Here is an 18,319-nt window from a genome sequence, read left to right as displayed (position 1 = left end):
CCCATTACCTTGACTGTTAAAAATTTTTAAGCTCGGCAAAGAATTGTTATTTCCTATCTGCAACATCAGTTCTAGTCAGGTACAGCAAGTCACGATAATGCAGATCACTTCCCCCCATTAAAATCCCATAAAGATAGATAGCCCCCCCTAAAGAAAAAAAAAAGTTGCACAGCCACTCTTTCATCTTCTTTAGTCATTCTTTTTAAAATTTGAGAAAGTCATGAACTAAGGTGTGTCAAAACTGAATATAAAACCTGCTCTTTGGTGAACTGGAAACCTTTATCCACTATTTCAGAAGATCCTCTAGTTAGTCTTCCAGTGTAGCAGGATGAATATAACAACAGTAGGAGATAAATGAGGTGGCTGTGGGTCAGGTTGTAGTGCAGGTTGTCTACCAGCCAAAATGTGTGTAGTTCACTTCCTCCAGTTACTGGAGTTTTATCCCCTTTGGATAGAGAAGAAATACACTACATCTTTCCGTTGTCACCTACAGTGATTTTAAAAGAATGAGCCTTGCAACAGGAGCTACCTTTGGTCAATACTGGTGAACATTAAATTTGTTCGCATATTAGCTATTTACATATCAGTAACCTTTTAACTTTGTCTTGGGCTTCACCTAGAGAAAACTCAACTCAACTCTAGAGAAAAATAGCTAAAAATATTGAAATGCTTACTATGCTTAAAAGAAGGTTTTTGCATAAATGACCAGTAATCCCCCAAAAGAGAAAAAGAGATCTTCCCAAAGTACTTTAACACTACAAGCTACATACACACAGAGTGCCTAGTATCAGTTACCTACACACTCATATTACGGGCAATTTCAGATACATCGTTTTACTCCAAGATGTGGCACCGATGACCTTCTACACAAAATTTATATTATGCAACAAATAAGGCAACTTGTAAATATCTGAAACTGGCACACAACCATATGGATTTTGGCAAATACCAATATTCAGTCTCCAGAAAAGACAAACAATAAACAAATGACAGTAGTGCATAGCATAAAAGTCAGAACAAATGATTGGTACCTTGGAATTCTCATTTAACCTGTTTATGAACAATTGTGCAATCTCTCAACGAAATGATATGATAAATATATACCACAACAGTAAGAACTGTATGCTCAACCTCCAGTAAGATCAGAAAATCATCAACTAGGTAAACAATACAATCATCAATGTGATCATATAATGTGAAAAACGTAGTAAATAATGACAATTTTTAAACTGCAACCTTAAATTGCTCAGAGAATTATGCACTAAGTACAGATACAGCCACTCAAAATTGCTGCTTTCAGCCAGAGGTCAGCCAGCTGTCAGCTGGTATTTTTTCACCTAGCCTATTGTTTACTGAGTTGTACTTATGTGTGAATTATAAGCTTGTCCTTTGTTTTTTTCTGTTTGGTTCCAACTTAATACTTTGATTTTTTGTTTCTTAGATTTCTTTAAAGTTATATATTGTGTGTGTTTTATATTGTCTTGAGTGACCCATAATTTCTCTATATTTTGCATAAGAGATGTCAGACTTTTTACTTAGTTTTTCTTTTTTTGAAGTGTTCTTCAGGCTTCATGAAGGTATTTCAAAGCTGTTCTTTGGACATTGGCTGCTTTTTAAATCATTTTGAGTCCTGTTGTGTGTGACTGTGTAACTCTCACCAGCTGGTTTTATTGGGACTGGGCTGGGTTTTTGGAAATGTCAGCAAACAAACAAATCAACTTCATGGTGCTTTCATGAAAACTGGACATTAGAAGACTGCATTTTTTGGTAATGTTAATATCTAAAATCTAAAAAATCTTTTGGGATTAATTTGATTAAAGGACAAAACACATCAATAGCATTCACTAAGATAGTTTTACAGACAGAGAAGGGGGGGTAGCTGCTTGTCTGTAGAAGGCTCTTATTTATCATTAAAAGGTGACGATATGCACGGCAGCTGAACAACAAGCACTAAGACGAAAAGCAAAAATCTCTCCTTTTAACTTGATATGGTCTCCTAAAAAGGTCCAGGGGAGAGAAAGTAACGAAAAGTGTCCGGGTTGAAAAAGGAGAGAAAGAGCACACCTACACCAGGGGAATTTCAGGAAAGGCCCTGCTAGAGTCGTTAGGTAACTGTGTCATTATGTTTTGGAAAACTGTTATAGAATACTTTTAATAAAATTGTTCCGTAAATACTGAACAACTGGTAATGATTCCTGGAATACATTAAGACCAGGTTCAACACTAAAAACTGTTAATTCTCTCCTACCTGTAAGCATGTGGAGTGTTTTCACCTATAACTAAATAAATAAATACTGCAGATTGGACACTGATTTGCGGGACATGTACCAGATGTTGGATTTAGAGTGTCCCTTCCCCAGAGTAAAGTTTTTGAACCACAGTATTTAATTATTTGCAAACATGATATACTAAGATTAGCGGCAGACAACTTGAGTAAGCAGGCATGACTGTGACCGTTACCACTATAACTGTTAGTTTATTTGTAAATGGTAAGAATTACCAATAGTTTTAAGCATGGTCCCAGAGCGTTGTGGTTCATCATCAGAAATATTTAGAACAAAGTGCCACATATATCTGGCAGAAACACAAGTTAGTAATAATCATAGAATGCAAGCATCACTTTATGTCTGGCTTGTTTGGCGTGCACAACCTGTATTTTATTTGCTGCAAACATATGTCTCTATAAATCTTTGACAGAAAGGCTGAATTCCTGAACAAACTGAAGAGGTTTTAAATATATGGTGTAGCAAGTCTGTAAATGAATGCACCGCCACACTGCTACCCCTGGTGGATACTCAAGACATTACCACTGTTTTTCATAGATGTCGCTTACGGCTCAGGGTTGCACCATCCAAGTCACAGATGGGGGATATCATTACGGCCACCCATCAGCCGGCAATCGGTCAGGATTCCACTATAGATCCATCAAAGTGCTGTCACTGATCAGGTGGCCGTTTTAAGTGGCTGTTTCTGTAAGTGTATTGATAATGTGGTGCACAAACAAAACAAACCTGTGCTGTTTTCATTGTGTCATGCAAAAATACATCTTAAGTAGACTCCTGTTTTAGTTATCTTTTAATAACGATTTTAAACAAACTGGTTCAAGCTTACTGACATCAATATTTATCATGGTCATGTTCTAACTAGGTTAGAAATTGTGACAGCAACCCCTAAACTGTAATTTTGCAGGCATCTGTATCTCACTTGTCCGTGTTTTTTTTTTTTTTTTTTTTTTTTTTTGTCGTTGTTTTGTTTTGGTTTTTTTTGCAAACCCCTAAAAAGGGAAAATCACATCATGTGAGAGCTGACTGTTTCACCATCATCACAAGCACAGAACATGTGACAAAAAAAAGAGCATTCCCACATACAGAATCTCTTCCCTTTGTCATCAACACATTTGTTACTCATAGGTTATCACAGGAGTGAACTTGATCATTAAAAAAAAGTCACATTAGCAGTCACTTGTGCTCTAAGTATACTTTCTGTCAGAAATTGACAGAAAACTCTTTTTATACACCAACCACAGATCACATCATTACTCCTGCAGTCTTGAGATCAGCATCTACCATTAATCTCAGGGCAAACCAGGTTAAAAGCACACATTCACAACACCTGAAGAAAGCTTCATAGCAGCTACACAGACCATTCATTCAAGCTGACTTTTTGTGTTACATGATCAGTGGGCTGATAAGCACAAAAAAGTTCTTTCAATTTTTAAAAAGAATTTTATCCAGCTTTTCAATATTTCACAATAAATATGAGAAACAGTGTAATGTAAATATCTAAATAACACTGTATGTATGTAACTTTGATATAAAACAGGGGAGGACAATTCATTTTCCCAACCAGCCACATGAGAATTTATGACTGCTGTGATGGGCTGCGCACCAATGAACTGAACCCAAATGTAAAACTATTCAACATTATCAAAAGCAATTTGGAACAAAATGTGCATTTTTTAACAAGATACTATTGCTAATTTGTTTGTTGTTGTTTTTTGCAGTTATTTAGGTCTTTTTTTCTTGTTTTATGAGACAAATTTAGTTTATTATTGGCTTTAACGGGTGCACTGGTGTCAGCTTTGAAATGAGATGGAAACGCAAAGGATAGCAGACAGATTATCCATGTCTAGTTTTGTTAAACTTTATCACAAATAATGTTTTTTCACATGCAAAATAAAAACCAGCATTATGTGAGAATATCTTTGTATGTGTGGAAAGTTCTCGTTTTTGTGAGCAGAATAAAAAAACAGCAGTGATACTGACTTAAAGTCTGTGATTCATTGCTTTTCACCCTGATGAAGTTAACTATTTTAGTTACATCAACAACATGGTTAATTTTTTAGCATTGACTTGCACAACACCTCTTGGTGAATGATACAGTGCACAAATACCAGTTTCAGTTCTGGGTTCCTGTCAGTCCGTTGTCAAAAGTCATTTCTTCCTGTCAGATTTGGACGGCCATCAGTTTTCAGCAGCAGCATTGCTGCCAGCTGCTCTGCAATCTGACACAGTTTTGTTATTCTGTGTATAAAGAAGAGGAACTTGGTTGTCTTGTGGACATCACAGTTGTTGGCCAGAGTCTTGTCCAATATCTGCTTTGTTTTTCAAATGAAGATCCTGATTTTCCTATAATGTGGTTAATCTATCTTTTGGGATTCACTTGGAGAGGGGCACATTCTCAAATCCTTAATTTTTCTCAGGGCATATCAGCAAACACTATGATAAACTCCCCATCAGAGAATGATTTTCTGTATTTTGCGATTTTGTGGAAGATGACAAACCTGGCCTTTACTGCTCCATCCCTGTGAAACTTGTTGCTTTCACAGCAGTGTCCATTCCTGTATTGCATCACTCAGGTTGTTGTGTTCCTGAATTCAAATAAATACTTTCTGTACATGTTTTGTTAAAACGCTACATTCTATGTAGAGTGGATTTACAGCAAAGCTGTACCGATGCAGAGCAGGGATAGACACTGGAAACCTTTCTAGCAAAGCTGCAAAAGCAAAAACAATTTTTACCAATCTGGATAGTGCAGTAGAGTCCAGCTTTGTGATTTCCCACAAAATTCACAAAAGCATGATGTATCCTTCTTTACGTTTGAATGCTAATTTTGTATTAGCCTCATGTGGGGAGGTCAGAGACAACCAATGGACTGAATAAGCAGCCCATGAGCCATGCAAGAGCCAGCCAGGTCTGATATAAAAAGTTATTACCCTGTCAGTAAAGACATGTAATACAATATTTGCTAGAACTAGCAGCACTACAACGAATGCTGCTAGTGCTAACACTGCCAATGTTTTCTCACACTCACTATCTTGTTTTTCTGAACGTGATTATATTATGCATAGCTAAAAGTGACAAACATTGCAGAAGCATTTAAAAGGCGGTTTAATTATTTAAAATGGCTCTTAAATACATATTTTTTGTAGAGTATTATTTTGAATCGGAAGCCAGATTGAACCTCTTGTTGGTGTGGTGAGAAAACAAAAGGTCTCAGTGACATTTTTAGTTGATTCTTGCGACTAAAAAAAATAAGGGGGACTAAAATGGTATAATGGCTACCTGCATCTTTTAAATATCTTACTATTAAATTATTTTATATAATCTGAAGCTTTTAATACGGTGACCCTGAGAGGCCAAACGGACTGCAACTTCAGAAAACACTTGCAAAAAGAAAAATGCTGCAAAAAGAAAAACGCTGCAAAAAGAAAAACGCTGCAAAAGCACACACAACACAACGGAAATGTTTCTGGGGAGACAATAACCGGACGGACCAGTTGCACGAACCAAAACATGCTAACAAGTGCACTGGGACTGGGAGACACTTCAAAGAAATGGAAGCGGAGCGGCCAAAGAGTAAACTTTCAAAAGTAAGTTCTGAATATTATGTCACTTATTTATGTGCAAATGTTTAATAATGAGGAACATTAAAACATTACTGTTGGCCACATGCCGGAAAAGTTATGTGACATTAGCGATGTTTGTACTTTCAGCGTTTACTTTGTTTTAAAGCCTTTACTTTATACGCCGTTCGATAGTTGACATTAATCTTACAGAGAATCTGATGATTTTGTGGATAATTAAAGTCAGTCATATATCCACAAACACAACAAGCTGAAAGTCAGTGATGCTGCTCGGTTTGCAGTCCTGATAATCATGGCACGGACTTTAACGTGTGTTTGAACGAGCTGACGGTTCACTCGTTAAGCTGAAAGAAAGATGCTTTAATCACAGGAGTCACACATGTGTCCACTGTACCATCTGGGGACTCTTCTTGTTTAGCACTCGTAATGACACAAACACTAAATCCTCCTTCTCTTGTGCTGTTTTGTAGCAGTGTGTACACTTGAGACTGTCACCTGTCTGTCTGTCCTGCACTCTCTCTCTGTTTCTTTCTCTCTGATTGTGTAATAAAAGTATGAACATGTGTTTATAAGTTACACTTGTGTTTGACTCCTGCAGCTTATCACACATTTGATTTCCATGTGTGACAACTGCAAGTGTCCAGGGTGAGGACAGACTGAGGGACCCACTGCTGCACATCATCTGTGAGGCTTTGCACCCCTGATGATCCACCAGGACAAACTCAGCAGTGTGTGAGGAAGAGGAGGAGGAAGAGCCAGCAGCAGCTGACAGATGGAGAGAATAGACAGACTGTTCCTTGTTTGTGAAGGACTGCTAGGAAAGTTATAACTAATTGTCTGTCCTGAATCAGTCTTATTAATGTTCAAATAATTGTATCATTCCAGTGTTTTCAGTGTGGGAGAAAGTACTCAGGGCCTTCAGGTTACACACTATGAAAGGCAGAAACAAGTTTAATGTTCAGAAACCTAAAGTTTGTATCAGCAGCAGAATGGACCTAAAAATAAATGTTTGTTTCAGTTCTATGAAGCTTTGAGTATTTTGGATTAGTAGTACTGCTGTGTTTGTTGCATCATATTGCTGTAACTGTTTATATGCTTTATATATTCTAAGTTGATCTATAGTGTTACATCATATTCTATAAGGATGTTATGTGTTTGTATACTTTTTGCCCACTTTGACCCATTTAGCAGAAGTCAGCCTGTTTAAGGCCCTGATATCTATTCTGTATGACTTAAAACAGTTATGACATGGTATGATTTTCTCACCCAATAAAGGAATATTTAATATATCAGTCTACCCTTCATTCTATCAGAAACAGTTTTCACAGCTCGTACATTTTCTTTTTCCACACATATATAAGCATTGAGCCAAATGTAGTAATGCCAACATATTAAAAGAACAATATTTGTCTCTTATATATAATACATCTATAGATACACTGTCAACGATACTTGTCTTTAAGTGAAGATTTAAGGTGACAGGAAATATAAATAAATGCAACTTGAATCTTTACTGAAGCTCAGTGTTTGGCACAGAGTTCATGTTCACTGCTGTAATAACTAATAATGATTAATATAATATTGGCCATATTATATTTACATTACCAAAGTGAGATGACTTTAGTCTCATGAACAACATTAGCTAATTTTTATTTTATAGCTAATCTTAAATGACTGTTCAGTACAGAAATGAAGCCCAAAAATCGTGTTTTACAGTTCTGTGGTCTCAGCCTCAGATACTTATCAAATCACACAAAGCTCATGTAGAAACAAATGTACAAAATATGTTCTCCTTCATTTCTGTCAAACAAAGCTGTATGAAACGTTTCCAGCTGTTAGTATCATGGTTGCTAGGCAACCTGGGCAGCGTGACGGAGGCTAGACCATCCCATTTCACGAGCCTACAAGCCTCGCACTTCCGGCCTCAGCGGTCTTTGAGTACGCGGCCCTTGAGGACCGTTAAGGCTGCGTACCGGTTATTGTCTCCCCAGAAACATTTCCGTTGTGTTGTGTGTGCTTTTGCAGCGTTTTTCTTTTTGCAGCATTTTTCTTTTTGCAAGTGTTTTTCTTTTTGCAGGTGTTTTTCTTTTTGCAGCATTTTTCTTTTTGCAAGTGTTTTTCTTTTTGCAGGTGTTTCTTGAAGTTGCAGTCCGTTTGGCCTCTCAGGGCCACCGTATTTTAACCATAACTTTAGAAAATTAAATAATAATGATCATAAAAATAGTGTGGAAGGTGGGTTAATATCATGTAACGAGTGCAGCTTTTCAAATTAGCCACAGCACTTTGTGAATCAGGTTGGACACTCTAATGATGCCATCAGCACACTGAACTCTGGGTTTTTCTGTTTCTGTCTGCAGAGAACAAAGCCGCACAACAACCAATTTCTCACTCCTAAATCATACTTCACTAAAGTGAGTCTGAAAATCAGCTTTCAGTGTGTCAGTATGAATATGTCATGAAGCTGCTATGGCACTCTTATTGGGTAGTTCAAAAATGCCATTGGATAAGCATATGCATTTTGATAAACAACAGTGCAGGTATTGTTTGTACACATTTGTACAATTTTTACACACACTACAATGAAAATATAAATTTGGATGCACTATGTGTAGGACTTTGCCTGAGAAATCATGGTGTATAATTTATTGTTCTGAACTGTTTATAATGAAGTATCAGTTATTCTGTTTTGCATACAACTGTAAAAATACAGTAAAATTCAACAATCACATTGCATTTTTCCCTTTTTATCATTTACCTAAAAAAGCTTAATGTTATTGTACAGATATTGAACAGGACATGACACGATAATAATAATAATAATAATCTGAATGTACACTTCAGAATTGGGCAATAAACAGTCAACTATCAACAGTTACATGTATTTTTTTTCCCATGTTCACATATAAAAAGGTTGGGGGAGACATGAACTCAGAAGTTCTACCATCATCAAATTAGTGCATTATTTAAAATCTTTGCTTCTGCAGGTTGATGCTTCTCACTCTTGACAAGCCAACAGAGAACAGACTCTGATGCAAAGCCAGAAAAAGGAAAGAAAAACAACAGAGAAAAAGAAAAAAAAAATAGGGTGGACCACTGGCAATCTTGGGTTTCCATTCTTCTTACTGGACTAAAAGTCTGTTCTTGGTTTTTAATTCTGAGAGAAGCTCCAAGGTGGTAGCATTTCACATTAGAACTTGAGAAGGTAGACTGAGGTTACAGTAAGCAGGAGGCATACAAAGCAATGTGATAGCGCAGTAGCCCCGTTCACGTCATGCATTGCACCAGGACCTGCAAGAGAATAATGCAAAATGTGATTCATCATAAGCGTTATTCAGATCAGTGCTCTAGTATTGACTATCATTAGTTAGAAGTTAAATGTTCATGCGGTTTGGTGCTGGAATTGCCATGGAAACTGGCAATCGGTGGAAATAAAAGGTAATTCAATGAATAACATACAGTGGGTGACTTTCAGAATGGCTTTTTTATGTGTAGCTGCTAATATGGAAGAAGTGGTCGCTGACAAAAACAAAACTTTTTTCTTTTTTCTTTAATTCACTGAAATGAACAACATAACAGAAACATATTTTTCTTACCATAGAGTATTATACTGGCATTAGTGATTCCCATGGTGTTCATAGCAACACAAGTGTAGTTCCCATAGTCTTCTTCTGAGACATTGAAAAAGATAAGCATAGACTGTTTCCCTTGATTCTCTATCTTTACCCCGTTTAGTCCATTGAGGAGCCTATAAGAAAGAGAAAAGCAGTTTTGAAATCTCTGAGAGAATGTGTTTATTTGTAACTTTTGCAAATGCACTCATAAAATATGCTTGATTAAAACTTAGGGAAATGTTTTTTAGATACAAAGCAAAACGCTCTGAATGTTCCTGTTCTCATGCTCTCCTGAATACCTGCAGGTACTGCAGTAACTGTGGATGTGCCACGGTCCGTGTTTTGAGTTTGTACTATTGTTTGATCTTTGATTTCATCTTATTTTCACTGCTAGTCTCTTGATTTTGGTTTTCAGTATTTCTAGCACCCTAGTTCATTAGTATATCATGATTACTAGCCATTAGGTTTTGTTTATGTGCCTCCCCTGTGTTCCGTGTTATGTCTACGCTGTATCCCAATTCAGGGTCTGCAGCCTTAAAGGCCGCATTTTAAGGCCGATTACGTCACAGCGACGCGACGAAGGCTGTCTCAATTCGAAGGCTGCTCGAAATGTGGCCCTCAAATGCGTCCTTCATTTCCCTGAATTTTAAGGACGTGGCGGTGTAGACTTCGTGGCCCAACATATCCCAGAATGCATAGCGCGGCGGTGGGTGTGGATAATTTTGCCGAAAAAAAAAACGGCGGCTGAGGGGCGACTGAAGAGTAAACTTTAAGTGAGTACTGAATATTATGTCACTTATTTATGTGCAAATGTTTAATAACGAAGATCATTAAAACATTACTGTTGGCCACATGTCGGCAAAGTTATGTGACATTAGTGACGTTTGTACTAACTTGGTTTTAAAGCCTTTACTTTAAAATATATGCCGTTCAATAGCTGACCTTAATCTTACAGGGAATGATCAAAGCTCATGTAGAAACACACAAACAAATGAACAAAATATTTTCTCCTTCATTTCTGTCAAACAAAGCTGTATGAAACGTTTCCAGCTGTTAGTATCATGGTTGCTAGGCAACCTGGGCAGCGTGATGGAGGCTAGACAGTCTCATTTCACAAGCCTCGCACTTCCGGCCTTAGCGGTCTTTGAGTACGTGACCCTTGAGGACCATTAAGGCTGCGTACTTTAAGGCTGCAGACCCTGAATTGGGATACAGCCTCTATTCTGTGCCTTTCTGTCCCACGTTTTAGGTCTTTGTGCCTGTTGTATGTTTCCTGTTTTACTTTGAAAGTCCATGTCCTATGTCAGTGTATTCTGTTTTGCTTCCTCCCAGTCTCGTCTCATCTGATTAGTGTCAGCTGTGTTCCCTGCCTGTCTGCCATTTCCTTGTTTCCCTCTGTGCATATATAGGCTGTATCCCAATTCAGGGTCTGCAGCCTTAAAGGCTGCATTTTAAGGCCGATTACGTCACAGCGACGCAAAGAAGGCTGTCCCAATTCGAAGGCTGCTCAAGATGTGGCCGACAAATATGTCCTTTACTTCCCCGGATTTGAACGATGGATCAGTGTATCCTTTGTGGCCCAACATATCCCAGAATATATATATGTACATATATGTATATACATATATATACATATATACACACACACACACACACACATACACACACACACACACACATACATATATATATACACACGCACATATAAAAGTGGAGGAAGGCGAGGAACCATCATGGAAGGACAGGCCCCTGCACAGTATGTACCACCGGCAGATAGAGGAGGTGGCTGATATCCAGAAATCCTACCAGTGGCTGGACAAAGCTGGACTGAAAGACAGCACAGAGGCACTAATCATGGCAGCACAAGAACAAGCTCTGAGTACAAGATCCATAGAGGCTGGGGTCTATCACACCAGGCAAGACCCCAGGTGCAGGCTGTGTAAAGATGCCCCAGAGACAATCCAGCACATAACAGCAGGGTGCAAGATGCTAGCAGGCAGGGCATACATGGAACGCCATAACCAAGTGGCCGGCATAGTATAAAGAAACATCTGTGCCGAATATGGCCTGGAAGTGCCGAGGTCAAAATGGGAGATGCCCCCAAGGGTGATGGAGAATGACCGAGCTAAGATCCTGTGGGACTTCCAGATACAGACGGACAAAATGGCGGTGGCTAACCATAGTGGTGGTAGACAAACATGAGAAGACGGCCGTAGTGATCGATGTAGCGGTTCCGAATGACAGCAATATCAGGAAGAAGGAACACGAGAAGCTGGAGAAAGACCAAGGGCTCAGAGAAGAGCTCGAGAGGATGTGGAGGGTGAAGGTGACGGTGGTCCCCGTGGTAATCGGAGCACTAGGTGCGGTGACTCCCAAGCTAGGCGAGTGGCTCCTGCAGATCCCGGGAACAACAGCGGAGATCTCTGTCCAGAAGAGCGCAGTCCTAGGAACAGCTAAGATACTGCGCAGGACCCTCAAGCTCCCAGGCCTCTGGTAGAGGACCCGAGCTTGAAGGATTGACCGCCCACAGGGGTAAGTGGGGCAATTTTTTTTTAAAATATATATATAAGCATTCAGACAGATTTAGTAATACCAACATATTAAAAGAACAATATTTGTCTCTTATATGTAATACATCTATATATACACTGTCAAAGATACTTTGATTTTTTAAGGTGATAGGAAATATAAATAACTGAAACTTGAATCTTGAATGAAGCTCAGTATTTGACACAGAGTTCAAGTTCACTGCTGTAATAACTATTAATGATTATTATAAAAATAACTTTAATATTGGCCATATTCAATGTTCCCTCTAAGCTGTGCGCGTGCGCAATTGCACACTGCTGGCACGGTCTCTGCGCACAGAAAATCTGTGTTGCGCACAAAAAAATCGAACCTGAATTGAAATCAAAACTTTATCAATTCTGTTTTGCAGTGTTAGTCAGTTAGTGACTGGCTGCTCCCGTATGGGATTAGAACGATGCCACCTTGTCCCACAGTCCAGCCAGTGATGCTATTTACATTCGTATATATGCAGCTAATCAACGTCGTTGACAGGCTATGACAGCGTCCTTATGTGCAGACACCGGTGTTTTAGCTAGAAAAGCGGCGTGGCTGATGTAGAGTGAAGCCACGTTAATGACAACATGTACAACCATTGGAGATGTGAGCAGGACAGACGGAACAATTGATGGAAAAAGTGTGGACTTTATACCAGTTTTTAAATTGTGTTGATCGGCCACGAAAACCAGAGTTATGATAAAAACAAATATATGCAATGTTTGGTTTTCTTCCTGAATACTATCATTGTTTATATTTACTGCGGGAAGAAACGGTAAAAACTGCGTTTTATAAGGAAAATGCTCAAAAGCGCTCTCCGCCTGTCAGCAAAAACAACACCAAAAACACTCCCACCCTTTCCTATTGGTCGAAAAATGTACCATGTCGACCAATCACAAAATGATGGCATTTAGTTGTTAACCCTTTAAAGCCGGTCGGAGTGGGCACCCTCTGTTTTGCATAATTATTTTTAAATCCCTGTAGAACCGGAGCTGCGTAAGCTAGCGCAATAATTTTTTCTTTACTTACATAAGATGTAAGTTGTATACTTAAACACGCTTTGCCGATCCGATCAGCTATTTGTAACACTTCCCACATTGAAACAGAGGTCAGCGCTAACGATCACATGTCTGCCATTTCCTGCCCGAAACCGGAAGTGATGTCATTTTCGCAGAAAATGTAGTTTTTTACTTGTGGGCCTTAAAAGCCTATACTGGTATTTTTATAAGTCATGTTTGACTTTATGCTTTTCTGAATAGTTTCTGGGAGGCTTAGAACTCGAATTGCACTGCTGGAAATAGTTTATTTTGATGCACATGCTGTTTTCTTTGCAAATTTGCATCATATGATTGTTTTTCATTTTTCCCACAGTATATAAAAATTGCTGTATCTCAAAAATAAAACGAATGAAGACAATGTGAGAGATTTGAGACGTTTAGCGCAAATCTTTTGTAGTTAGTGTGTAGTGTAGTCAATAGTTTTGTTGTGTGTGTCAGAACAATGAGCCGATGGCTGAATGTTACAGGTGTTACAGGAGTGATACATTTCCTGCTGTCAGGCCTGCAGGTATCAGGCTGGTGTTCTCCTTTATCTCATAGTGGACAGAAATTATTTTTTGGAGTGGCACAAATAATTTGTGTGGCATCAGATTTGATGCAGAACAGCTGATTGTTCTGTAAATAGTTTGAAATGTTTATTTTAAAAAATGCCTTGGCTGCATTTTTAGGTAAACGGCTCCAAAAAATGTTGTTGTTTGCATAATTCAGTTAATTATATAGTTAGTTCTTCAAAAAAGTAACTATATAATTAATTGCTCAACATAGGTCATTATATACTGTATTTTGCAGACAGAGAGTTACAGGACTCTCTCCCAGACCTCAGACTCATACTCATAATACAAGTCAGAGCTTTATTTAAAGAAAAAAAAGTTCAAGTTATTTTTCCTTCCAATAGTGTTAACATACTACATACTTAACTTTCATTGTAAGTGGGCTAGAGCAGTTAATTAAAAGCAGTCTAACATACATGTAAATGCTGTAATTTGATTATTTTAATAAACCATGTAACTTGGATGGATTCGATGCTGGCGTGACCACATCAAATCCAAAGGTGATAAAGGGCACAGTGTGCTTTGAGGTAGGAGCCAATAAGGGTGTAGTTTGTGTGTGTGAACACCCGTGTGTACACCTGTGAGCATGAGCGCGCTTGTATTTAAAAGGTTCCTTCATGTAATGATCTGCTAGAGGGTGTGGGGGGCGGCAGCCCCGTCCTCCAGGGCATGAAGCAGGTATGGAGGAGATCAAAACTCCAGACATCCAGAGGCCCTCAGAACACAAGAGACCAAGGAAGACCAACAGAGGGGCAGCCGCGCCACTATCCCAGAAAGAGCTGAGGAGAGCTCCAGATGAGGAGTCACTCAGCAGCCGCGGAGCAGAAGCCAGGGGGGTTGCAGTGAGCTCCGCCGGCGGCCAGCTGTGCCAGAGTGACCGAGCCCCAGGCCGAGAGGCCGAGGGCACCCCACCCCCGAAGTGGCCTGAGCGAGCCCCAGGCTCCAAGCCCCGACAAGCAGCCACCAGGAGTGAGCCGGTGTGTACCTGGACGCCCATCCCCGGACACAAAGAGCCACCAATGCACCGATGTATGAGGGCGTCTGCCACCGGCAGGGGGAGTGGTGGGGGGAGATAGGCCTCCATACCTTGGAGGGCCTGAGATGTCCCCAGAGAAGTGGCGTCTGATACCCGACCTAACATATAGACACAGAAAAACAGGCACACACAGATACAAACATCCATTCCCACCCACCCAACGTGGAGACAGACATAAAGAGACACTGTACACACGATCACACTCCCCAAGTGTACTCTAAGCCCCAGGTCTAGGTACCCTTGCCCCTGGAGGGGGAAACTGCACCCAGACCCAGGTAGTGTTACCCTTTTCCCTGGGGTGGAGAGAAGCTGACTGCCCCGACTCAGCAGCAGCAGGGAGGCCCCACATTCCAGACCCCAATCGGACGGCCAACTCCTCCTCCTAGCCCCCCCGCTCCAGCAGCTGTTTACCTAAAAATGCAGCCAAGGCGTTTTTTTTAAATAAACATTTCAAACTATTTACAGAACAATCAGCTGTTCTGCATCAAATCTGATGCCACACAAATCATTTGTTCCACTCCAAAACATAATTTCTGTCCACTATGAGATAAAGGAGAATAACAGCCTGATACCTGCAGGCCTGACAACAGGAGATATATCACTGCTGTAACACCTGTAACATTCAGTCGCCTCATTGTTCTGACACACACAACAAAACTATTGACTACACTACACACTAACTACACAAGATTTGCGCTAAACGTCGCAAATCTCTCACATCTCAAAACACCGCCGTCACCCCTAAAACTTCCCCCTTTCCTAAACAACTAAATGCCATGTTGCCATATCATTTTTTGATTGGTCGACATGGTACATTTTTCGACCAATAGGAAAGGGTGGGAGTGTTTTTGGTGTTGTTTTTGCTCACAGGCAGAGAATGCTTTTGAGCATTTTCCTGATAAAACACAGTTTTTACCATTTCTTCCCGCAGTAAATATAAACAACGATAGTATTCAGGAAGAAAACCAAACATTGCATATAATTTTATCATAACTCAGATTTTACGTGGCCGATCAACACAATTTAAAAACTGGTATAAAGTCCACACTTTTTCCATCAATTGTTCTGTCTGTCCTGCTCACATCTCCAATAGTTGTACATGTTGTCATTAATGTGGCTTCACTCCACATCAGCCACGCCACTTTGCCAGCTAAAACACCGGTGTCGGCACATACGGACGTGCCGTATATACGAATGTGAATCGCATTATTGGCTGGACTATGGGATAAGGTGGCATCGTTCTAATCCCATACGGGAGCAGCCAGTCACTAACTGACTAACACTGCAAAACAGAATTGTTAAAGTATTCATTTTAAATTCAATTCAGGTTTGATGGTTTTTTATGTGCGCAACGCAGATTTTCTGTGCGCAGAGACCATGCCAGCAGTGCGCAATTGCGCACGCGCACAGCTTAGAGGGAACATTGCTGGTCAGTACCGAAAAGAAGCACAACATTCATATTGTTACAGTTCCGTGGTCTCAGCCTCAAATATTCAAATCAAACAAACATCATGTAAAAACAAACAAATAAACTCTCTATTTCTTTTCTTCATTTCTGTGAAACAATGCTGTATGAAATGTTTGCAGCGGTTAGTATCATGACAGAGGATAGACCTTTCGATTTCACAAGCCTCATATTTCCGGCCTTCTCGGCCTTCAAGGACGCAGCCCAAGTAGACAGCGAAGGCTGCGTCCTCCAGGGCTGCAGACCCTGAATTGGGATACAGCCATAGTGTGTGCTCACCTTTGCTCGTTGTCGTCCGTCTGTGTATCATTCTGTGTGTCATCCCCCATGTTCTAACAACGTTTCATGGTTTCAGGTTTATTTAGTTAGTTTTCCTGGTTTAGGTCTTTCTTATTTTCTTTCTTTGCCATGTCTGCTTCTGTTTGTATTATCGTTTGAAAATAAAACTCACTCACAGTAATGCCAGTGCCTGCACTTGGGTCCATCTCTTATAACTTCACACATCTGCCGCTGCAGCCGTGACAGGATGTATTTGTTTAAAAGCCCGCCTTCCATTTCCCACATTTCATTTCCTGTTTCTTTTCTACAGTTTCGCTGTTTTTTTACATTTATTTTATCACTCCTCTCTATCTCTACTTATTTCATCTTATAGGGACAGGAAATGCTGCTGTCACTTTCAGGGACCATTTAACAGTCACCATAGCCATTGTTTGTATTTACTCTTCTCATAAATGTATTTCCAGTTTCAAGTCATCAGTTGGAAAAAGCTACTTTATATTAGATTATTATCTAAACATTTGAGCCCAGCACCCTACTGACATAAACTAATTATAGAGAAACACATAAATGGTAAATGGCTTGCATTTGTATAGCGCTTTACTTAGTCCCTAAGGACCCCAAAGTGCTTTACACTACATTCAGTCATCCACCCATTCACACACTGGTGATGACAAGCTACATTGTAGCCACAGCTGCCCTGGGGCGCACTGACAGAGGCGAGGCTGCCGGACACTGGCGCCACCAGGGCCTCTGACCACTAGTATTTAGTATCTTGCCCAAGGATATTTGGCATGCAGCCAGGAGGCAGCCTGGGATTGAACCACTGACCTTCTGATTAGTGCCTGACTTGCTCTGCCACCTGAGCTACAGCCACCCCAAATAATTTTCCTTTGGTAACCATGACTTTGTGCAAATTATCTAACTAACTGTTTTTTCTAATAGTGTGATTAAATTTTGATGTAGTCCACTGATAGAAGAATGCAGGGCACAAGTTATCTTATCTCAAAAACATGATTTTAAACAGTGATATGAGTGAGTGAACATCATTACTTTCAGCAAAGATCATGTCGAATGAATTAAGACCACAGCGTACAGCACAACACGTGTGTTTGTAAGCCTGTAATACTGAGGTCAAACAATTCAGAGCATGTCGAAATCATAGAGCTCAGGGAAGAAACATGCCTGCGGTCTTCTTTGTACCACTCAAAATCTGCCCTTGGGACAGCAGAGGCTTCACATTGCAGAATTCCTTTTTGTCCAACTGAAGTGCCTGTACTCCTCGCTTTAGAAATGAAGGGAGGATCTGGAAAACAAAAAAATACCAGTCATATGTTTTCATATGACTGTTTCTTCAAATTGAAATTGTGCCCTCAACTGTCCTCACTCAGTGTTAGTTTCACTCTGCACCCTCCCACCCTTTGATGTCCTATATAGCCTGAGAGTGTGATAGCCTGGCCCTTACAGTTGACGGTGACTTGCACTGTCCTGACATCCGGGCTTGAGATGTCATTAGATGCAATGCATTCATAAGATCCCGACTGTTCTTTGGTGATGGCTGTGAGCATCAGGTGCTCCCCCTCTGTCACAAATTTATGGGTGCCTGTAGAGAAAGAAACAAAGCAAAAGAAAAAAAACAGTGCATGAGTTAATGTTTCAATTCAATTCGATTAGCTCTATGACATATGATGCTGTACTCATTTCAGAAGAAAAAAAACAGTCTGCCGCTGTGGACCTGACCAAAAAAGTTAAACAGCTTTGGTAGGCAGCAGCCGAGGGCAAGTCGTTTAAACTCCTGGTTGTTTTTTCAAGAATGTTAAATGATTTTTTCTGAAGAAGTAAAGTGAGCAAAGCATGGAGGCCAGACAAACCTGGGCAATTCAGCTGTGTTTGT

The 18,319-nt window shown here is 39.9% G+C and overlaps 1 protein-coding gene across 2 annotated transcripts in view; it reads right to left on the bottom strand.

The window, feature by feature from the left end:
- Nucleotides 1–8,550: 8,550 nt before the first annotated feature.
- Nucleotides 8,551–18,319, bottom strand: part of opcml (opioid binding protein/cell adhesion molecule-like) — a 441,137-nt gene continuing 431,368 nt past the window's right edge. For both annotated transcript variants that reach the window (XM_040013505.1, XM_040013501.1), the window contains 4 exons: nucleotides 17,891–18,028; nucleotides 17,611–17,731; nucleotides 9,460–9,611; nucleotides 8,551–9,154 (listed from right to left, as the gene is read on the bottom strand). In XM_040013505.1, the coding sequence (XP_039869439.1) occupies nucleotides 9,054–9,154; nucleotides 9,460–9,611; nucleotides 17,611–17,731; nucleotides 17,891–18,028 (512 nt within the window). In that variant the 3' untranslated portion in view covers nucleotides 8,551–9,053. The remainder of the gene's footprint in view (nucleotides 9,155–9,459; nucleotides 9,612–17,610; nucleotides 17,732–17,890; nucleotides 18,029–18,319) is intronic.

This window comes from Simochromis diagramma, unplaced genomic scaffold (assembly GCF_900408965.1).
Source record: "Simochromis diagramma unplaced genomic scaffold, fSimDia1.1 OVJJ01000123.1, whole genome shotgun sequence".
NCBI classification, from domain to species: Eukaryota; Metazoa; Chordata; class Actinopteri; order Cichliformes; family Cichlidae; genus Simochromis; species Simochromis diagramma.
This window is presented reverse-complemented; position numbering and strand designations above follow the sequence as displayed.